This window comes from Beta vulgaris, chromosome 7 (assembly GCF_026745355.1).
Source record: "Beta vulgaris subsp. vulgaris cultivar EL10 chromosome 7, EL10.2, whole genome shotgun sequence".
Lineage (NCBI taxonomy): Eukaryota > Viridiplantae > Streptophyta > Magnoliopsida > Caryophyllales > Amaranthaceae > Beta > Beta vulgaris.
This window is the reverse complement of record NC_079208.1, coordinates 47,222,807-47,245,831: the sequence shown is the minus strand read 5'-3', so window position 1 is coordinate 47,245,831 and position 23,025 is coordinate 47,222,807. Positions and strand designations below refer to the sequence as shown.

Here is a 23,025-nt window from a genome sequence, read left to right as displayed (position 1 = left end):
ATGATATAGCGAATTTCTGCATGATATATTGTGTATCTGAATGATATAGTGAGTTTCTGCATGATATTACGTGTTTGAATGATATAGTAGATTTCTGCATAATATAGTGGGTTTTCGAATGAAACAATTGGATTGTTCAGTAATAATACGTGCTTTTGGCCTGGTGGATACTAATGTTAACGTGAATCGGGTCCACGCAAGTCATATTGATCATATCTCTATTACATAAGCCAAGGGGGAGTTATGGTGTCCCCTCTTGAAAAGACTTATATACCCTTAATCTCACAAAATAATAAAAAAAGATTTTCGTAATTCTTTCCTCATTTATGGATATGGGTAATGAAGAAAGTTCTACATTACCAATATGTGAAAAAAGAGAAAACTCACAATTGAAAATATAAATTGATGACTAAAACCAATTTTCAAACAGTCATAAAAGCAAAGATTTGTAAAGATTATTATTATTATCTAAACTCTCAGTTGCAATAGAAATTTCAAATAACATGTATTAACAAACCATAAAATTAAATAATTAAGAAACTTTAGAGAATTTTAATTTTTATTTACTTTTTTTTGGGGATCATAATCAAAGGGATAATAAATAATTAAAGAGATGAACATACATTATCATATAATATCAATATATAATTTTTTTATTGAAGCACTACTAAGCCTAAAAACATCAACTATCCAGTGAAATTAAATTGAAATACTACTCATAAAATACTCCTATAAAGTATATGTATTTAAACAAATAAAAAACATAACATAGATAATTGTTTTAAAGGAGAGTTGTTGAATTGTTTACCAAATATTAACATAACATGTCCTACCTCAACATATTACACTAGAGCAATGCAAATGCTCATCAATATTCAACATAAATATTACACTCTTAAGTTAGTTGATTAACACCCTTCTCATGTCACTATTAATATTAATATATTGTCACATGCATCGCGTGTATATAATGATATTTTTGCTTATATGAACCTATCTAAACTGATTCAAACTTAATTTTGCTGAAGATAACTTCTAATAATGAGTTTAACAAAATATAAATTTTATTGAAAAACTGTCAACTTAAACTACTATAATGAGTTGTCACTACATGCATTGCGTTCACGTAAAACTACCTACTCGACATTACAAAATATCACAACTAAAAAATTATCATCGCACATGCGTGCTTAAAAAGCTAGTGGACTCAAAAACCAAGTAAAACATGCCCATGTCTGAAAAAAAAAAAAAAAAAAAGTCTGGTCACTGTAGACTGTACTGTATATAGTTGCAATGCTTTCCCGGTATTTTTGTCTCTCCATTGACTATGGGTTGACTGACCATCTCCATTGATCGCGCTTTTCCAGGTACTCTAATCTTTCTTAATTTTTGTTAATTATGATTATAGTTGCTGCTTTCTAGATTTATTTTGTATTCTGAATTCGTCTTTTTTCAATCTACTCTTGTTTAATCTTCATAATGAGCATCATGAGTCCATTTCCTGAGCTAGCAGCTTTATAATTCAATTGGAATTTCGCATTTTGTTTTCTAAAAACCTAATAACTACTACTAATTGATTCACTCAGAAAATCGATTGAGAGCGTGTTTGGTATAGAAAAATTTGATGTAGGAAAGAGATTCAAATAAGTGTTTTCATTTCAAATTGTTTGTTTTGAGTGTTAAGTAACAAATACCGTTTTCAAAGTGATTCACAATCCCCTATTTGTTACCCTTATCAAACTAGTGGAAACAAATCACGTTTCCTTCCTCAATCATAAAACTCTCAATTATTTTCATTCCATTAGGATACCAAACAACTATTAAAGGTAACAATTATTATTTACATTCCCACTCCTTATCCAAATTCTTTCCATTCTGTTTCCATTAATCATACCAAGCGCCCCTTAAGGATAGGAGTTAGCTCAAGTGGGTAGAGCACTCCCCCTTGGCCCCTGTGGTCAAGGGTTTGATCCTTGCCCCCAGCATAATGGTGGGGTATTTCCTTAACATGCTATGTATGCCTTATTAGCCAATGTGTTGGTGTTTCCTACAAGCTAGTTGCCTTGTAGGGGTTAGTCTTTGGGCTGACTTAATTTCCTAATCGAAAAAAAAAATACCAAACGCCCCCTAAATTCTGAAATTGCTACCTGATAACGAGTAGAATTGTGAATATTGGGTGTTAATGCAAAGTCTCGCGTTGCACAAATAGGCGCAGACTGTTTACTTGGACTCAGGTACTCGGATACGTGCCCAAGGATCCAACTCGGCTATTTGGTAAAACTTTTCATGATTTTGCACCAAAATGAAGTGTCCAAGTGTTCCAACCACGTTTGAGTCATTGAGATTTGAGTGTCAAGAATCCGACACGGGTACTTAGGTGAATTGAAGAGTTCGAGTAACATAGGGCAAGCAGATTTTCTCCCACTAGATGAAATATAAATTTATCTGGGATTTTTATCCTTTTTGGCATTTTTTAAATTTCGGACTTGTTACTTAGGCTATGTTCAGTTCACCTTATTTTTGCTTATTTCAGATCTAATCAGATCAGATCAGATCAGATCAGATCAGATCAGAAAAAATAAGTTCAGATCAGATCAGATCAGAAAAATAAGTTCAGATCAGATCAGATCAGATCAGATCAGACCAGATCAGATCAGATCAGATCAGATCAGATCAGATCAGTTCAGATCATATCATGCTTATATTTAAAAACTTATTATTATTAAATATCTTTCACTACATATTAATAAAAATTATAATAATTGAATATTAATAAAGTACTCATTGAGACGAATCAAACAAGACCCCACATGACTATATTTTTTCTTATATATTGAGAAAATTTTAAAAGATTATCTCTTATTGTGAATAGTGTCAAGATTCTAAGTGACAAAGATAAAAAAAATACAAAGGGGGTATTATTATTTACTAGTACATTTGTTCAAAAGAATTATTATTATTGTTGTTGTTGTACTTATTAATTATTAATATTGGTAATTATTATTAATCTTATTGTTACCATTATAAATGTCATTGTTATTATTATATTAAGTTATTTTGTTGTTATTAAATAATAGAAAATTAAAAGCCACGTGTTAAGAACATAAGATTGACGCAAAAATAAGAAATATATAAAATATGATATCTCAAATTCATGATAACGAAACTACTATGTTCGGATTACATTTCAAAATAAGCTAAGTGTGAGATACAAATTATAAATTTAGATTCGGTATACCTCTTCCTACCGAATTTCAAATCTCTCTAGCTATTTGAAGTTGCACGATATTTATTTATTTTTTGCTCAAGTCATAGTTGTTTGTATATCTTGTTCTATTTTATATGGAAAAAAAAGAGTTCAGTTTGCCGACTTCTCAAGTGTGAAAGTTTTTTTAAGGAAAAGTGTGAAACATTGTATAACTGCTCTTATAAAATAATGACTTGAGTTATATAATTATTTTTAGTAATAATAATAATTATGATTATAATTATTATTGTTGTTCTTATAATAATGATAATAATAATAATTATTATTAATAATAAAAGTTGTATAAAAGTTGTAATAGAAATAAAATGATAATAATAGTAACACTATAAAGAATATCTTATAATGTATTGCATAATAATGATTTACAAAGTAATAATATAATAGTAATAATATATACTTATAAAAGATAAGATCTTGTTGAAAAAATAAGTTCAGATCAGATCAGATCAGATCAGATCAGATCAGATCAGATCAGATCAGAAAAAATAAGTTCAGATCAGATCAGATCAGAAAAAATAAGTTCAGATCAGATCAGATCAGAAAAAATAAGTTCAGATCAGATCAGATCAGATCAGATAAGTTCAGATCAGAAAATTTCAGGTGAACTGAACATAGCCTTAGTTTGCTATTTATTTTCTGGTAATAGTAGAGATGTGTAAGTGTAACTAATTAAGGCCCTTCTGAAGATTCTTTTTGTCGAACCATTAGTAGGTTACATCCTACGAGAGCACCAATTAAGATAATGTAATATAGTTCCGTTTCTTGATATTTTCTCTGTAGTATTACTTCAAAGGCCTTGCATTCTTTCACTTCATCTCTTCTCTTGGGAAAAAAAATCTGCACTAGGTTTACCTCGATGTTATGGTTCTTTACCGAAACTCTAGCAAGAAGTTGCAGTAGTAGCTGTCAGCTGACAGTTGTAGAATTTCTCCAACTGCACATTTTCTTAAGACGATTGGAGAGGAATGCGAAGCAAGCGGAGCGAAGATTTTTGTAAAACGAATTTTACACGTACTGTTCTTTGGTTTGATAAATGTCGTGTAACTTACACTTCTTTGCTACTTCTTGATTTGGGTTTGATTGGGTTTGCGTAGACAGTGTAGGACTGCCGTGCAATCTTATTTCCTGAGCTTGTCTTGCGAAATGTGCCCCCTTAACTTTCTTGTTAAAGTCTCAAAGACTTGAAATGGGAGTATGGGTGCTCCCATAAGTCATGCATAGCAATCATCTTATTGGAACTAACCATACATTTTCCTTTTCTATTTACCCCACGGGTCATCGCCTATTTCCTAATCATAGGAGTAGCCAACAACTTGTATAAGATTATCTTGTATAACAACTTCCTCAGTTTCTCCTTTCTTTAGATCAGCAATGCTTGGTTTTGTTCTTTTCCCCTGCGATATCTGAAGGGGTTCCTGATCCTAATATGTTTCCGTTCATCAGAAATTTTACAATTTGAGTGGGACGATCTATTTTGATTTTGGTATTTGTGAAGTATGGGAACCTGTTTCTAACTCAGTTTACGTGTCCATATATGTTTGTAAAAATGGCTAAAATTGAGACAAACTATTGCTGTTATGTGCAAATTACTAGTACCAATTGGGCTATATTCTTTGCGGAGTCTTATCTTTAATACTAATTGCGCATAATAATATGGGGCTCAACGCTTCCAGTAACGTCAACAATAGAAACAAATTAGAATGGCAATTCTTTAAATAAAGAAAGAAAAAGGAAACCCACCCCACTTCCCTCTGGCATCTTCAAGGCAACGACATACGAGATACAACAATAGCAAGCTACTTTGGAGTGTGGATCTTGGTGTTGGCAGGATTCAAGGAACTGTTTTCTTGTAGTAGTGCATCATCAATTTACTAATTTTGTTTTCAAACTTGTTTTTATGCTTGGTTTTACTACAAACATTCTCTGGCCAAGCTCATTGAGTTTTATCAGAATAATACACTGTTTAGGCATACTTCTGAGAAATCACATGTACAAGTCATAATATGATATTATGAGATGGTTTTATTTCATCACTATTAAGTATTAACTATTATTCTAAACCTGCTTTAAAACAGATTACTGAATTGTTTCCAACAATTGAAATGAAGTATAATTTGAAATCACATAAAATGCCTTTAAAGTTTGAGTGATTCTGTAAATGTGCATCAATCCTAGATATCAAACATCTCTAAATCTGGTTTAGAGTTCATCCTTCTTGGAGTATCCATCCTCAGAAGATGAAGGATTGCTGGAAGAGTTCTTGATAGGATATGAGGCCATCATTGCAATCCCACACAATCCTTCTTTCTTGGAGATACCGCGTTTCATCCTTATGTAACCCTTCTCACCCCATTCTTCTCCCCATGAATTCTTCACGATCCAGTACTTGGTACCGTCAAGGGTAGTTCCGTATCCCACAGCTGCGACACCGTGATTCAAGTCTGTCCCACATTCTCCAGTGAACACTCCCTGTATTTTTTAATCACCATTGAAGAAAAGTTGGCATCAATATTTCAAATTTCACATCTATAAGTTGCTCTATAATTTCTTTTCTTTTATATGATTATACCTCTGAATAGAACTGCATATCTAAACTCCCAGCATCAATGGCCACAGACACAGGTTGGTGGGCAACAGCCTTGAGCAGAGCTCCCTCATCATTCTCAGGTACATTCTCATGTCCATCAATTGATACTTTTGGAGCATCCATCTGTAATGTTATTGTTAGTATTAGTATTTCATGGAATTCTGAAATTATGATGGATCAATGAAGAAAAAGGCTAAATGATGGGCTACTTGTTCTTTAACGAACATATAGGAGGAACTGATGTGGGGCGTACACCTAGTGCAAAATTGTCCCTTCTCACATGTTCGTCGAGAACAGTTTTCCAAATAGCGTGACTCAAGTACAAGAATGAAGTTGGTAAATCATGGAGTGATACCTTGAGCTTATCGCATTTGCCATCTTCAGCGGTGTAAGGGTAGTTTTCTTCAGTGTTAAGGCCACCCTTTTGCTTGATGAATTCGAATGCCAATTCCATGAGACCACCATTGCATCCTTGGTTCTGTGAGGTGTCGCAGTCAATAAGCTCTTGTTCAGACAAGGAAACTAGCTTCTCTGTTTTGATGTGGTTTATACCCTCAACTGATACAACTGTTGAGAATGCCCAGCAACTCCCTGTGAAGAGTAAAAAAGTTGAGCAAATAAGGAAATAAAGTTAATTAATTGGGAGGAAACTGTCATTTTCTTTATGGACTCTTTTTCAGTTGTTAAAGTACTTTGAAGTTCATAATTAGTGCCAAAAGTTTCTTACAAGTCTTATCTTGATTAGCATGGTTCCAAATTAAGCAATATCTTATTACTTAGAAACTATCTTATATGGCAAATTTCAATGAACAAGTAACCCTGTACTTACCACATTGGCCTTGGTTCTTAACAGGAGTAACAGCACCCTTCTTCCTCCAATCAACAGATGGCGGGACATTATCGGCATCTGCATACATGAAGCCACCGTTACCGCTCGTCATCTTGCCATGGAGCATCCTGTGGTGACTGATCTTTGAACCAGCAAAATGGTTGAGGAACTCGTGACTTGTCATGTCAGCAAACTTGTTCAACTTAAGCTTGTAAGGCTTGTCCATCTTATTAACTTTATGAACATGCTTCACATTTTCCTTGAACACATTGAATCTCTTTTGCTTGTCATCAAGGCTCCTCGACACAGTGTGGTGACTACGCCACCTCTCATATAGTTCCCACAAACGATCCTCAGATTCTAGTTCCTTCTCATGGAAATCGAACCCCTCCGAGAGGCCGATGAACATTGCTAAAGCTAAGGATACAAGCAATATGCACTTGATCTTGTAATCCATGTTGTTTTTTTATGTTTGTTTTCGTTGGGTTTTTTTTTTTGCAGACTTGTGATATAGAGAAGTGTATGGTTGATGGATCAATTAGGAGGAGAAAAGAGGTATTTATAGATGAGTGCTAAAGAAACATGACAAACTAAAGGTGGGCAATTATTGGTCTAGAATTTTAGATGAAGGTGCCTTATAGGTTAGAACAACTTAACAAGAGCACTGAATCGTTTGAAGGGAGTCTACATGGGGGTTATTTCTTATCAGTTTGGACAAGATGGAAAAGTTGAGTTCACATCCTTTCGAGTTACTTCTTTTACTAGTTAATTAGGCCCGGGCTACGCCCAGGTAATTATATCTTTCATTTATCAATATTTTATTTTGAAATATTAACATCAAGTATCACTTGGTTTAGTGGTTTAAGACATTAGTATATGTGCTTGTGATCTCGGGATTGAATCTTACATAATGTATTTTCTGTTTTTTTAGTGTATGTGGATTACATAGCATAAAATTCTCCAATTGAAGGCGCCACGTGGCAACGTTCCATGCTTAGGAACGTCTTTTAATATATTAGTATAAATGGAAAAACAGAAAAGTATTTATGATTTGTACCAGATTGCATCATTCTATTTTCAACCAAATCTAAAATTAATTAAATCAGATTGTTCTTATTCAACGTGAATAAGATTAAAGAAGATTAATACTGTGACTAATCACAAGCTGATTGGCAGTAACTCTAAATAGGAAAATTTTCAAAAAAAAAAAAAGCTACCTATAACAAACTTCTTACTCTGTAACGGTTTTAGTTAAAGCTGATCATTAAAACGAGGTTTGACTATCACGTGCTACTCATGTGAGCGCATTACCAGAAGTTCCCCTCCCATCGGAACGACCCACGACCTCGTCAGAGCGCAACTCCCCTCCCTCCCAAATGATCCGCAATCTCTTAGTAGCTCAACTATAATCCATTTGAGTTTATGGTACGTGCTTAACGTAAATAGCACGTGATTGTCAAACCTTGTTTTAACTATCAAACATAACTAAAATTGTTAAGTGATAACGATTTAAAAGAAAAATATTATATAAAAGGTAATTCTATGAAATTTACCTTTTAAAAGTTAGTTTTGAAAAAAATTTGTTATATCATGTAGTATTTTGAAATTTTTTCCTCTAAATATGACCAGATTGATCCAAAAACACTCCCTCCATTTGTTTTTAATCTACCCACTTTCCTTTTTATTCCATTTTTTTTTTTAATCTACACACTGTTGCCTTTTCTATTTTTGATAACATATTATATATCTATTTTCTCCTCTTTCTTCACCCATGTCGTTCACTTTTTAATATTTTAATCCACGCTTTTATTTCTCTTTTACACTTTTCAGTTTCTCTTTCATACTTTTGTACTTCCTCCTTGATTCTCCTCCAAAGTGAAATGAGTAAATTAAAATGAAACGGAGGGAATACTAAACAACTTATCACCACTTCTATGACCATAGGCAAAATTGGCTGGAATTGAACTCGATCTGAATAATTTGCCTACCTCTAGGATGAGGGTGAAAGTTTGCTTCTTGAGGTAAAAAATGCTTACATAAGAAATACTCCCTTTATTGTTATGGAATGACGATCATAACTTTTCTTAGCCATACAACTTTTTAATTTATTTTGGTAGACATAGCCATACAACTTTAGAGCTGAACTTTGTATTTTTGTTAGTTTTCTTCGTCATTTTTCCTCGCTTTTTTCCTTCTCAGTGATGAAGGAATGGGTTAAAGACTCAAGAAGTGTATTGTGGGAGGAGGAGGATACTGGATACGTGAGTTATTTGGATGCGTAAGAATGTGAGATGACGACCATCTTAGATTTTGGCAAGGTTCGTTTTGCAAATAGTTGTGACAAAATTACAACTGCTATTGTCCTTTTCTTTCATACGAAAACTTCTGATGATATTATTTCTAGGAATTGTCAATGGATCAACTAGCATATTTGTCAATGAAACAATGCAAAGCTAGTAAATATGCAAATAAAAAGAATTTATAATCAAAATCTTAGGTTAAATTTGAAACCCTCATTTTCTTTTTCCTTCATCTAAATAACAAAAAATCTAAACAGATTTTTTTTTTTTTGGTGAAATATGGAAACATTAATTACTTAACTTGTCCTGCCAAAAAGGCTAATACAATCCGAAGACAAAAGTTCTCGACAATAGTTAGGGATAAGGGGGAAAATCTAAACAGATTGAAGATTACAATCTTTGCCTGATCTATAAAAAGGATATTCGCCTTTTATCACTTGATTTTTTTTTTAGCTTTCATCAATTTCTTTTTTGCGTTTGTCAAATTTCAAACAATATTATTGTCTTAATATATTCATGTCATAGTCCAAAATTCTGAAACTCATGCAATTCTAACCTTTTATGTACACTTGTTACACCTAATAAATAAGGATGTAATTTTACAATATTATCATAGAATAATATACACAACGATAGAGGGGGTACACAACAATATTATTGTAGCACAAGCATTAAAAAGAAATAAAAAAATTGATGAAATATTCTATCTCTATTAGATAAGTGAAGAGGGAGAGCAATGATGTCCCTCTTATTAAATTAAAACTCTACCCTCAATAATAAGAGATAATAAATGGAAAATATTTGAGTAACCCTTAGGGTCGCTAACCCTCTTAGATATATTAGAATAAAATATTGATATGTATGTAATAAATGAGGAGAGAAGAGATATAAAAATAATATATTAATGTATTTCTAACCAATGAAAAATCAATAATAAAAGAGTTGGCAACCCTCAGAGTCACTCAATCATACATAATAATCGTATACAAAACATTCCAAAGTAAATTCTCAATCAACTCAAAACCTTCCTCAATCAATGCATATCAATAAATATAAAGTTTAAGTACAATCAAGGCATATTGAATATCACGTTTGACAAAGAAAATTAAAAATGGAAAGTTACCATGTACTAAACCATACACAATATACAAAATACGTATAATACATTGAATAAATACAATCTCAAGAACGTTTTTGTCTAAAAAAAATCTCATTTTCAACTACAGACACTTTAAGGAAAAAGAAAACTCAAGAGGCTTGGAACATCACAACTTTTACGATTTGCGTACGCGTTATATACTTTCAATTAAGTATGCAATTCGTTTATCTTGGTATACAACACATGCTTCCCTGCTAAATTTATAAAAACAGTAGTGTGTTAGTTAAACACAAGTAATAAAAAAAATTAAAAAGGAGTATTACTCACAACCATGAATACACAGTAGTATTTAAAAGTAGGCAATCCAAAATTACAATAAAAAATTCACCCTTTAGGTTATGAAATAATCATTAATATAAAAAAGTGTATATAATGCGAATAGAAAAAGACTCTTAGAATTTTACAAAAAATGTTATGTAAGTGCAATTTTTCTTAAAAATAATAAAAATCAATGCAATTTTTAAAATCGAAAATAAAAATAATTATTCTTAAAAGCATAATGATTCAATTAAAATTATAATTTACCATCCAATTTTATGTTATTTTATGACTGAATAACAACACTAAGTCAAAAATGTCATCGCACGCAAAGCGTGCATAAAAGACTAATATATCAATGTCGCGAGCCCAACACTTTCTTTACTCAATTATCTAATAATACAGAACTTTCCCATCCTAGCATGAAGAACAACTTCAATGATATGCCTTTAAATAATGGAAAACTTAAGTTTTATGCGATTAACTGGAGTTCTAAGAAGCCTCATAAGGACTTGTAATTAATATCCTATATTTCCATAATTGAACATCAGAAAACTCCAAGCTATACTTTTGCTTGCGCCTTTGGAATAAACTCCAAAGTGATGTGATCTCCACCAACATTATTGTTTAGGCCTAATAAATTCAATGGAGCAATTAAACAGAAAAATTGAAGTGTTCTATCTACTAATCATTAGCATTGTGTATTTGTCTTCTACTTGCAAAGAAATGCTGTATCTTAAGCAATACTCTCCATCAACAATCAACATATGAACATATTAGCAATGCACTACATTTTAATCAACATTAAATTAAAATAAAAAGGTAATTGTTTCTTCGGTGTTATTGCTCCATTTGTCTTTTTGCGGTATTCAACACATATTTGTTACTTCTTTCTTAATAATATGTGAAAAACAATAAAGTTGATATACCGAAAATACATATTAATAAGTTAGATTTTAGAAGAGCTCACGCAGTAATACCTCCCATCGATTAGTTACAAGATCTCACACGGAGCAAAAAAAAGATAAAGGGAGTAGAAATTAATAATCGATTAGTTATAAAGTGTTATTATCATGGAATTAAATTCAACTATCATTTACATCCAAATCAATATATTATTAATTGGGCAAACTTTAGCAATATCTTTACTATTTAGCAATCAGAACCGACCTTAAAACCACCAACCAGATAGATATAGTAAGAGAGCTATGATGATGGTATTGCTTGTAAAAGCAAGCTAACGTAGTGAGTTGGGTGGTAATGACTTCTTCAACTGAAATTCTAAGATTAAAACATGACAAAGAATGAAAGACAGAAACTTGAACCTTACAGTATAAGTTAATTTTTAATATAATTCGAATGAACCTTTATTGGAATCTGAGATCAATGTTTATAGCTTCAAAGTCTGAATCTGAATAGAATCAATTATTGGTGAAGAGCTTGTATTCTAATTTCTATAAAAGTTTTCTTGCCTTTCATGCTATGTATTGTAAAGTAAACCTAATTAGGGTGGTTTGATTTGATTGATGCTATGCCAAATTTATAATTTTGGGGATTTTGATGAGTTCAAGTTAAAGGGTTCCCACATTTTTTTGCTAAGTATGTATGGTGAGGCATATGGGTAGGTTGGATTGGGTTCTTATTAAGAGATTAGGCATTTAAATAGTTTTATTCGAGTCATATCTATGATCTATTAAAAATAATAAACCTACATAATAAAGAATCTTCTCTTGTCGGTTCTTTTTGACATAAAACAACTGAATTGAATTGAATAGAATTGATTTGAACTGAACTAAACTAAATTGAACTGACTGAACTGAACTTAATTAAAGTATAACTAATAGTAATGATAATAAATAAATTAGGAATTGAAATGAGATGAACTGAACTGATTGTGAATGAACTAAATTGAAAATAAGTTGGGGAGAACAAGCCTTTAGTCCAAATTCCAATTTAGCTTAAATAGGAGATATAACAGGTTTGAGCCGAATTGCATTACTTATTAATGTAAAAGGGGGGATTTCATCAAGATACTAACTTAGCTGAGGCAAGAGTAGTATCACAAAGTAAACAATTTAGAGCAAGATAGGGGTAAATTTTTCTAATTTCAAACAGTAGTTCATTACCGTTCTTATCATAGATAACTTTAAATGTCTTATAATAAGCTAATTTAAATCATTGTTACCTAAGACTTAGTGTGGCTTGCCATGCTATTTGTTCGAAAATCCTTTAATTTTTTGACGGATAATCCTTTAGTTTTTTGTTATAATTGTACGTTTTAACTTTTACACTTGTCATTTGTCAATATAAATTTTTGTCCATTTATATAAAATACAAAAGAATGTTAGGTTTTGCCAAATCAAGTATGTATGCTTGCTGGTTAGAGTTTTTTTACTTTTATAGCGTGATAACATTAGGATCTAATGTTTGATTCTTTAACTAAAAAAGTTTAGTCTTTGCTTGAAGGTTGAAGCATGGTACTTGACTATATTATAATCAAGGAAATTGCATGGCCGTGTAAAATACTAAATATAAAATGTCCACTCCTACTCCTTTGACGGTGTGAATATATATTTATATCATTACAATTGTATTACAATAATACACGCATGAGGTATGATAATTAGCGCATTTGTTAATTCAGGTAAAGCCCAAATTTTCATTACAAAAAGAAATGTTTAGCAAACTTCAGTTTTGATTAGTGGGTACTAATGTTACTCACTAAAGATCATTAATTATAACGTAGAAGTCACTAGTAAACTAACAGTCTTAATTTTAGGAAAATGATATATATATATATATATATATATATATATATATATATATATATATATAGCTTTAAAGGATATAATGGCTAAAAATTATAAAAATATTATGCAATAACCAAACATTAATACCACCAATCAATGCATAGTTTTGTCATAAATCAATGTCATCATAGGTAACATTTCTAATACTTGTATACAACCCTAAATTCATTAAAGTAAATTGCACATAGCCTAAATTCACTTATGCTTTTTTATATATCTTCCTCTATGATGACAAAAAGGAAAATAGCAACAATAGGGAATGTTACTATTATCCATGGGCAAAGGCGCATAGCCACATGGGGCTAGCAGGGGCCTAACTCATGTAGCCCATCCCCACAACCCATATTAGTTTTAGCCAAGCCCATGTAGATATTTTGTTTATATTAATATCAAATGAGGCTTTTTATGGAGTTGAAAAAAACTTATGACTTCGGTTAATGACTTAGTGAGATTGATGAGTGATTAGAAGGTCGAGTCCTTTTGACAACAGAAATTCTACTCTATCATAAAGTTGCTTAGTTCAAATGATAAGTTATTGGTCATTCAATGTTTCATCCATCATATTTCCAACATCAACCTTCCACCAATCACCCTCCTCCTTTCCTTTCCTTGTGTTCCATGTATTATAGGTCATCCTGATATAAGAGATATATGGAACCTCTCGTATAATTTAGGATTGTTAATATAAACAACTATAAAGAAAAATATAAAATATGTATCATAGAGATAACATGCTAGGTCATGCAAATGATATGTTAGTATTAGATCGATAACACCATAAGAAGGAATGAGAGAAAAATCAACAAATGTAAAATGTAAATCACAAGTTAAATTTTCTACATTGAGTTCTCTTTTACAAATATATTATTCCAAAAATCATATAATGATCATGGTTCATATAAAGCTCAACCCTTGTGCCCATCGGGCTGATTGAAGAGGGATAAAGAGGGTAGAAAAGGTATTAGCCTTGGCAATAATGGATTGATTGCGCCTTGGCAAAAACTCAAAATAATACTATCAGAGAGATAGAGAGGAGTTATTGTAAGTTCAACCTATCCCAAATATTACACCCAAAAATAACATATCCCTAATATCCTTCAAAGAATCCAAGTTACTATTTTCTGATTTTCTCCTTCCAAACCTATAAGCCACATTTCAGTTTAGTTTGTCCTTAAATAACTGATCACTGTTTTTCACCGCCACTTAAATTTTGGACTTTTTCATAGTGGTCTGTATTCTAGAGACGGAGAAATATATGATGTAAAAGAACAAATTTCAAACTTTCATTCCAAGCAAATACGAATATGTATAATTTCCTCGACCAGTAAAGTATATACATTTAACTGAAACCAGCAAAAGAGGAAAAAATAATAACTGTACACTGCAGGAGAAGAAATCAAATTATTTCATATCCATAAAAACTAAAATCATTTCATTTCATTATGGAGAAGAGAATAGCTGTACAATGCAAGAGAATAAATCAGATCATTTTCATATACCTTCTGAGCACACCAATTAGTTCAGAAAACACTTTCAAGAACATCTTTAACGCCATAGGCAGACATAAAATGCATCACATCCAAGTGCAAATAACTCCATTCTTGTCCGAAGTCGCCAAAGGCTTTCCTAAACCACTCCAAGCACAGCACAAAACCGGAGATCCATGTTCCTTAAGAGTGCTAACTATATCTCCCTTCTGAATTGACCAAATATGTACAGATCCATCAGCAGATCCAGCAGCAACATAACTGTCGTCTGCACTAATACAAGATCTGCTCCAATTAGATGCCACTCTGTTACCACTCGCCCTTAATGTCCCATAAACCTCGAGTGTCCTCATATCAAACAGATTATGAACATTATCTCTCCCACTCGTCAAGATCGTGTTTCCATTTCGAGATAAAGAGATTGACGTCACAGCAAGAGAATGAGCAGCAACTTCACTCAAAAGCTTCCCTGTCTGTATGTCCCAAAGCCGGAGATTCCCATCAACATGACCTGAGCATATTGTTCTTCCATCCATGCCGAAACAGATGGCATTGCAATTGCTTGGGAAAATGATCGTATTCGTGCAATATCCTCTCTGCAAATCCCAAGCTTTTATAGTTCGATCATAAGCTGCACTGACAACCTGTCGGTTGGAGACTTTACTCACGTCTACTGCACAGACTTTATCAGTATGTCCAGTAAGTGTATGACGGATTCGGCCTGAGTTTACATCCCAAACATACAAGTTGTTTGAGCTACTAGCTGCTATTATAGTTTTGTTATCGTGGGTAATAGTGAGATCAAGAACAGAACCCAAGCAACCATAAAGAGTGCGATTTAATGATCCTGTGCTTGTATCCCACATCTTAATAGAATGGTCCTGCCCTCCAGTGACCAATTTGCTTGAATTATACTCAAACAATATGGAAGCACAACCACCATCATGCGCGTGGATTCTATTCTTGCAAGTTGTAGGAATGGTTGATTCCACGAAAAACTCAGCACCTTCCTCACTTTGACGAACCACGCCGTCAACTTGTTGGCGAGCAATTTGCTGTATACTGCTGGCCTTAAGTTGTTGAAGCATGTCTTCATAAAGAGCATTTGCCTAAACGAAACAAATAGAACTTTAGATCTTTTTAACATAAAAATAGGAGTATATATGGCAGCAGATTAACAGAACATGGCAACTAGAAAGTTGACAGTTATAGATATTGCAGACCATATTCACTTGTGAATTTTTTCGAATTAATGGAAGCCTTGGCATTTAAAAAGAAGGAAAAAGGTTCTCTTCTAATCTACTATTGTTTCACTCTTGTGATGTTCCCTTTGTTTTCATATAACATGCACAAAGAATATAAGAACCTCCCGCTTTTGCATTTGCCGTTATTGTACATACTGTTTGGGGATATATTCTTTCTTTTCAAAGCTTCTCCAAATGGAAAATAAATGGCTTATAAGACATTGGATGTCATAATTGCAAAGAGACTATCTTCATTAAGACTCTTGGTCATGAAAGCAATTAATCAGCTTCTTCATATCATATAGAAGTACAAAGTAACTTAAGAGTTACTAGTATGAGACAGTTGCATGAAATGTTGTATCCATCTTAGTCGAACATCATAAATTTTCCTTACATTGGATATCAAATATGTAGAATTATGTATGAAACTGAAACATATAACCTAAATCAAATAAGATCACATGAATTCTTTTGCTATAATTCTTTTAACTAATTGGCCTAATCTACCTTACTATACCATTATCTAGTGCCTCAAATAATGGTGTGGCATCTGCCTAAGGCACAATAAGGTGGGTAATATGGAAGCAGCATTTCCCACCCTTGCCCCTATTCTGCAAAACCCTTAATCTAAGTTATGACTAATTGGCTAACTACACAGCCAATAAGAAAGTTCACATAGATACCATGGATTGGTCCATTAAAACCAAAGTTGAACTTTTTCCAACTATGTTCAGTCTGGGTGGTATCACCAGGAAATCCAAAATAATATGAAGTGTACTTCAAAAACTCTGACATACTCCCTCTATGACACAATAACCTCAATAATTTTTGTGACACAAGAAACATGAAAAGAGAGAGAGAGATCTAGAAAGAAGAAATGGACTGACGAAATAGGAGAGATAACATACCTTAAATAAGGAAAAGATGCAAATGTGAAACTTATTTGGAAAGCCCCATCTTTTGTAATGTTAAGCTTATTGAGAAATAGATGAGAGTAGTTTTTCAGTCATCCCATGCTTATAGCCTATAGGGCTTATAAACTTTAAGTATCTATGTATTTCCAAAAGATGATGAATTATATAGCTCAAGATGATTATAAATGTACATTCATGGTCAATGGAAATTTCTCCTATAGAACTTATAAGTTAAGTCCACTAACTTCTCAGGTCTTAACCATTAAATGCTGTCATGATATATCAATTCCCTTTTACAGTGGTTCATACCGAGTCACAGACCATACAAAATCCCAACAAAAATTTGCTCAAAAAGCCATATTCAGTTCAGTCCCACTTGAAGCAAGTATTGCGAAATAAAATACCTCATTGATCCGCTCAGCATCCTGCATTTTCTGAAGCATCCAACGATCAACCAACATTCTATTTTCAGCTTCTGCATTTTTTGCTTTCGTACTCAGCTCTTCAAGTTGGCTTTTCAGCTCTTGGTTCTCACTTGTCAGCAATTCTACACCCCGAGTCTTCTCGTCTAATAGGTTCTTTAACTCCGAGCACTCATCGCTTAAGCAGTGTATAGCACACCAATTCAATATCCAAACAAACTGCTAGAACTCATAGTCAAAATACCAAAACTTTATGTCAGAAAACATAAGTGGCTAACCTGAGCTGAGTAACCTCCTTTTCCAAGTTAGCTACAGCAGTTTCTTTCTCTTGAATCAAAGCTTTGGCAGCTCGGCCCTCCGCAACTTCAACCACAAGTTGCTCAGATAGTCGAGATTGAGCTTTGTAACATTGCTGAAGTTCAAGCTCCAATTTTTCTGCCTTCTCTTTCCATTCCGAGCCCTGAAAGAAAAAAGGTAGAAGCATTCAGTCACATCATCCCAAAAATTGAAGAACTACAGGAGATATGTACGCAAAACCTGTAGATTCATGCAAACAGAGCTTATTAAAGATTGGACAACAAATTAACCAAACAGAGACTTGATGTAGAGGCCTAAAGCACTAAACTTTTGGAGAAGTTCCCAGTTCCCACATCAAAGATGATTTTGCAAAGAGAAAAGTTGACATATTTATCTCACTCGTTTCTTGTTGGTGTACATCCCAACTCATGGTGAGTCGTGGGCCAACATACCCCCAAAGCTGTTAATTAAATATAAGACATCACATGATTCTACTTCAACACATCCTATAAGTAGAAAATTATTTATGGTTCATAGTATCACTGGACAAACTTATTACGTAAGTTGAGCATCCACACCCAAGGAGGAGACATTCTAAAGTGAAAGCCAACACAAGAGACAAGCAGCATACAGTGTGAAGTAGAAAAGAATATGAAAGCAAATGTCTACAAGGAATTCCAAACCAAATAATGCTTAGTTTCGTTACCAATATTTAATTTTGTATTCTAGATTCAATAAGTCTTTGAAGAGACCATCAGATGTTAAGATTAATGTGAGACGCGATGATTTACACGCATTTGATTATGGTCTAACAGTGGAATTTAACCAAACAATAAAAATTGTTAACTAATTGCAAAAAATGTGCAACTATTTTTACAGAATAACTTTTAATGAAAGATGTGTTAGCTAATAAATTAAAGATGTGTTAGCTAATAAACTATTAACCGATAAACCATAATTATCAACCAAAAAACATAACATCAACCAAACCACCATGATCATAGCCCAAAACAATAACTTTTTATTAAATCTATAACTAACAATCCAAAACAATAACTATTAACCGAAAACCATAACAAATAACAAGCAAACCATAACTATTTAGTATCCACCCAAGACCATATTTTATCTCGAAAACTATAACTAATAACATGAAAAACTAATAATGTATAACTAATAATTATTAATTACTTAAAGCCATAACTATTAACTTCATATTTATAACCATTTACCCAAAACCATAACTATAACTAATTACATGAAAACTATAACTATAACGTGTTAACAATTATTAATAACTAAAAACCATAACTATTAACCTTATAAATACAACTATTTAACCAGAAGCATAAATATTTACATGTCTCATAACTACTTACCTAAAACATATATTACGACGAAAACTGTAACTATCTACCTAAAAATCATAACTCATAATAAGAGATACATGGGAGTTTAGACCATTGAAAGAGGAAAACAATGAGATCTGAGAATTCAGAACATACTTCTTTTAGGGGAATAAAGAATATACTTCTTTAAGGGGAATAAAGAATATACTTACTTGACTTTGATGCAACAATGTCGTTGTTTAAGTGGGAGAAACTAAACTAAGCATCACCAAATTCCATCATCAAGATTGAAGAAGACGCGAAAAAAGATGTTAGTTGAAAGCTTCAAATGTTCAAAAAAAGAAAAGAAAGAGATGTAGGCTTTGGAGAGACATGGAAGTTGGGTGAAGGAGAGGGGCATAGGAGAGAGAAAAGAGAGGTAGAGAAGAGAGAAAGAGTTAGTAGAGGAGAGGGGTATAGGAGAGAGAAATATAGATTGAGGGAGAAATGTGATGGTTTTACTAACATAACTAATAGGTTCAAGCAATTAGTTAATTCCAATGTTTGCATGATATTGTCTTTTCCAAGAATTTATGTTCTAGATTTGGGTGAAATATATTGTTTGGATGGGATAGAATTTGAAATTATGGAATTTTCCCAATAGGTGTTATATCGAAAGCCGATAATAATAGAATTTGAAATCCCCTTTAATACATTCTTATTTGAAATTTACTAGCCTACACATGACATATCCCAGTTTCATTTTCTCTGTTTTTCCTAATTCTCTCTCCTCTACCAAACCGACCTCTCTTCTTTCTAGCAGAACCCCTCTCTCTTTCCTCCACTCGACCCCCTCTCTTTCTAAATCCTCCATCATCAATACTGAAAGTCGTTCATGAATTTCTTTTGGAAGCCATTGATTAAACTAATTCTGTTGGAGCTTAGAACTAATGCTCATAAATTGCCGTAAATTATTTCTCCTTTGTTATGATTTGATGGCTAAAGTATTGACAAAAGAACAACTAAAAGATAGGGTATCACAAGTTCTTTGTGTTTAATTAATTGTGTTCTAGTACTTGATGTTGAATCATTTTTCTTTTGAATTTTAACATATGAAATTTTAGTAAAGTTTGAATTATGGAATTAAAATTCTTAAAATTCCCAAACAGATGATTTGGAATTGAAATACAAAATTACAAATTCTAAATTTCAATTCCATTATTTAAAATGAAATACAAGTTCCCAAACACTACATGAGGGGAAAAACTTAGCTAATTGCAAGGAGCTCTTGAGTAAGTTTGTGATCATCTGTTAACAAATGTTTCCTCAGTTTACATAGTTGACTAAACTATTGAGTTGATAAACATGTCGTTCAAAAGATTCTCATGTTGATGAAGGTTAATGATTGTGTGCATTTGGAAATTGGTTGGTATGCAAGGTTTGCACTGATGATAAACTAGGAATGATTCTCTCACCAAGGTCAAACTCTTCAAGATGTATAAAGAGACACTGAGTAACTGAAGTAAGTTGAGAAACAGTACGTGCAAGTTTTCTGCCATCTTATTATTGCTAGTACTGACGTACTATATATCGTTACTTCGTCATCATTCTCAACGTAACTGATTGTCAACGAAAAATCATCTATTTGCTAAGAAGAAAACACTGAAGCTATAGTTTCTACAGAGAACACCTGAGCATATTTCTTGGGAAGAAAGCCAGAAACAATTTTCTTTCCTCCTTTTTCCAAAGAGACAGGAAAGATGAAAGCTAAGGCCTAAACAATAGTTCCTGTTAAAGCTGGTGATTACTTAATCACAAATTCACAACAGTGAAACAAGGCCACCAAGTAGTTCAGACGTGCAAAAATTCAGCAGTAACAAGCAATGCTGCAATGAAAATTTCCTCAAGCAAAAGGACTACTATGTTGATTTACAAATTTGGAGAGAGAGGAACATGTAGGTAAAGCCACTTGTTGAAAGCTAGCCTCAACTCCACATAGGTATAAACAAGACAAGATGAAACCAATTCAGAAGAAAATGAAAGCAAAGAAGTATTTTAACTTTTTAAGTACATTTAAGTACTTAATACTTGACATCAAGTCCTAATAAAGTGAAGACTAACATAAGCAAGAGATAATGAAAACCTGAAGACAGCATCCAACAATATCTATTAAGTACAAGCTAATGCGTGAAAATGTTGTAACCTTCATGATCCACACGATCATATTTAAAGCACAAATTCGGCCAGATGAACCATCCAACAGCACCAACACAATAACACTACACATCAATTCAAACCACCAACACCTCAAAGCACAAGAACTAGCCCCTAAACACCACCCACTGTTTTCTCTACACCTTACGCCACAAAGGTACAACCTCATAATGTAATATTTATATATATAAATTGGTCTCTTTCTCCGTAATAGTAACAAATCGACCCCTTAACAGAACGTAATTCATTCTCAAGACATTATGTAACACAGCCATTATTCACATTAAACCTACTTCAAAGCTATAAGCCAAAGTACATTCCACTTGCATAATCGACAACTTAAACTATGGCCCTGTTTGGCACTAGCGTTTGAGGTAGCGGTTAGCGGTTGGACAAGATTGAAACGCTACTTAAGAAAATTATGAGTGTTTGGTAAGGTAGTGGTTGTAGTAGCAGGTAGCAGTTGGAGTAGATTATGAGTAGCGGTTGTGGAACGTTACTACAAGTAACGTTTGAGATTGAGAGGTAGCGGTCTACCAAATAAACCCTTCATAATAGCATAATGTAGAATTATTAACCAATGTTTTTTTTATATTTTACAATTCCAACAGCTACTTTTGCCAAACACTTCTAATTAAACCACTAATTTAATCGCTGACCGCTGACAGCTACTAGTAGACAGCTAGCAGCTACCCCCTACAGCTACCGCTACTACAACCGCTAACAACTACTAGAACCGCTAGTTTTGCCAAACATGCCCTATATCGAAAACAAGATAAACTCCCTAAAACTAGTACTCATATTAGTGTCTGCACACTTATGATCAAAATTTCCTAATACATCTCCACATTGCAGCTTCAAAATTCCACATTCTATTATTACTATCCAATTTTTTTTTCCTTGTCATTAATTAAAACAGAAAATGTAATATAAAAACTTGAGAAAATTACAGAACACTTAAATTAAAATAAAAAGGAAATTGTTTGACCTGATAAATAAGAGGTCTGGAAATAGAAGTAATCGCGGGAGTATGAGCACCTTCTTCCGCCAAATGCCGCTTTCGCAGAGATTTCAACGCTTGCTTAATTGCGTTTATCGCAACTTCTTCATCATTCGACCTACTTCAGTAATTTCGAGTTGATCAATTAACAAATTGAATTTAACCAAAAAATCAAAAATTGAAGCTATTTAATTGAATGAATCGAATTCAATTTAAAAATAAAAAATAAAAAAAGCTCGATATTCTTACAATTGAAGCGTCGCCATTTATTTCTTCGCCGTCATTCGCTTCTTCAACGAATTTTTTTCAATTTGTTTCGATAGCAGATGGATTGATTTTTAGAATATGGAAAATTCCTTCGTATTTATCAATATAATTATGCAAATTGTAGTGGAAACAATAAAAGTTTTGCTTAAATACGAAAATTAGCAATAAAGTTAAAGAACTAAAAAAAAAAAAAAAAAAAGAAAAGAGGATGGCAGAAACAGTAGTATTATTTCTTCTTTTGAGTTTTGAGTTAAGTGTTGGAAATAAAGAGGAGAAACTGAGAAAGGGAATGAAACAGGAACTGATGTTGTGATCCGGGTTGGTGGAGCCTGGTGTATTTGCTCGGAGGGATGGGCCCTATGGCCCTATATATTACGAATTGACCTGGTTATTGGGCGGGGCGGGTTAGGGTCAGTGCGGGTCGGGTCATAAGAGGGTCATCTCATGAAGAGTTGTAGCGGGTCGGGGCAAATGGGTGGCGGGTCGATAATGGACGAATCGATAAACGAGCAAGAAAAACAAGGAACAAAGGGAGTCAAAAGTGAGTATAAATGAATGTGAATCCGAATATGTAATTATTTTTACATAACCTATTTTATTTTTCAACATTATTGGGTTTCTTTGTTGGCCCTATAACGGCC

At 33.0% G+C, this 23,025-nt stretch overlaps 2 protein-coding genes and 1 long non-coding RNA gene across 4 annotated transcripts; 1 reads left to right on the top strand and 2 right to left on the bottom strand.

Moving 5' to 3' along the window:
- The first annotated feature begins 935 nt into the window (after positions 1-935).
- On the top strand, positions 936-7,614 carry LOC125499544 (uncharacterized). Its single transcript, XR_007276444.2, has 3 exons — positions 936-1,367; positions 5,885-5,935; positions 6,709-7,614. It is a non-coding gene; the product is annotated as an uncharacterized LOC125499544 (long non-coding RNA).
- Positions 5,259-7,141, bottom strand: LOC104908560 (vignain). Its single transcript, XM_010697678.3, has 4 exons — positions 6,685-7,141; positions 6,211-6,446; positions 5,838-5,978; positions 5,259-5,737 (listed from the first exon to the last, which is right to left on the bottom strand). The coding sequence occupies exons 1-4, from the start codon at positions 7,139-7,141 to the stop codon at positions 5,468-5,470; spliced, it is 1,104 nt and encodes a 367-aa protein (XP_010695980.1). The 3' UTR covers positions 5,259-5,467.
- Positions 7,615-14,599: 6,985 nt separating the features above from the next.
- On the bottom strand, positions 14,600-22,693 carry LOC104908561 (autophagy-related protein 16). 2 transcript variants are annotated; one of them, XM_010697679.4, is made up of 5 exons: positions 22,367-22,693; positions 22,106-22,238; positions 17,557-17,738; positions 17,261-17,456; positions 14,600-15,807 (listed from the first exon to the last, which is right to left on the bottom strand). In XM_010697679.4, the coding sequence occupies exons 1-5, from the start codon at positions 22,381-22,383 to the stop codon at positions 14,785-14,787; spliced, it is 1,551 nt and encodes a 516-aa protein (XP_010695981.1). In that variant the 5' UTR covers positions 22,384-22,693; the 3' UTR covers positions 14,600-14,784. The 2 variants fall into 2 exon arrangements, with proteins under 2 accessions (XP_010695981.1, XP_010695982.1); XM_010697680.4 differs by having other exon boundaries at positions 22,106-22,235.
- Positions 22,694-23,025: the final 332 nt, after the last annotated feature.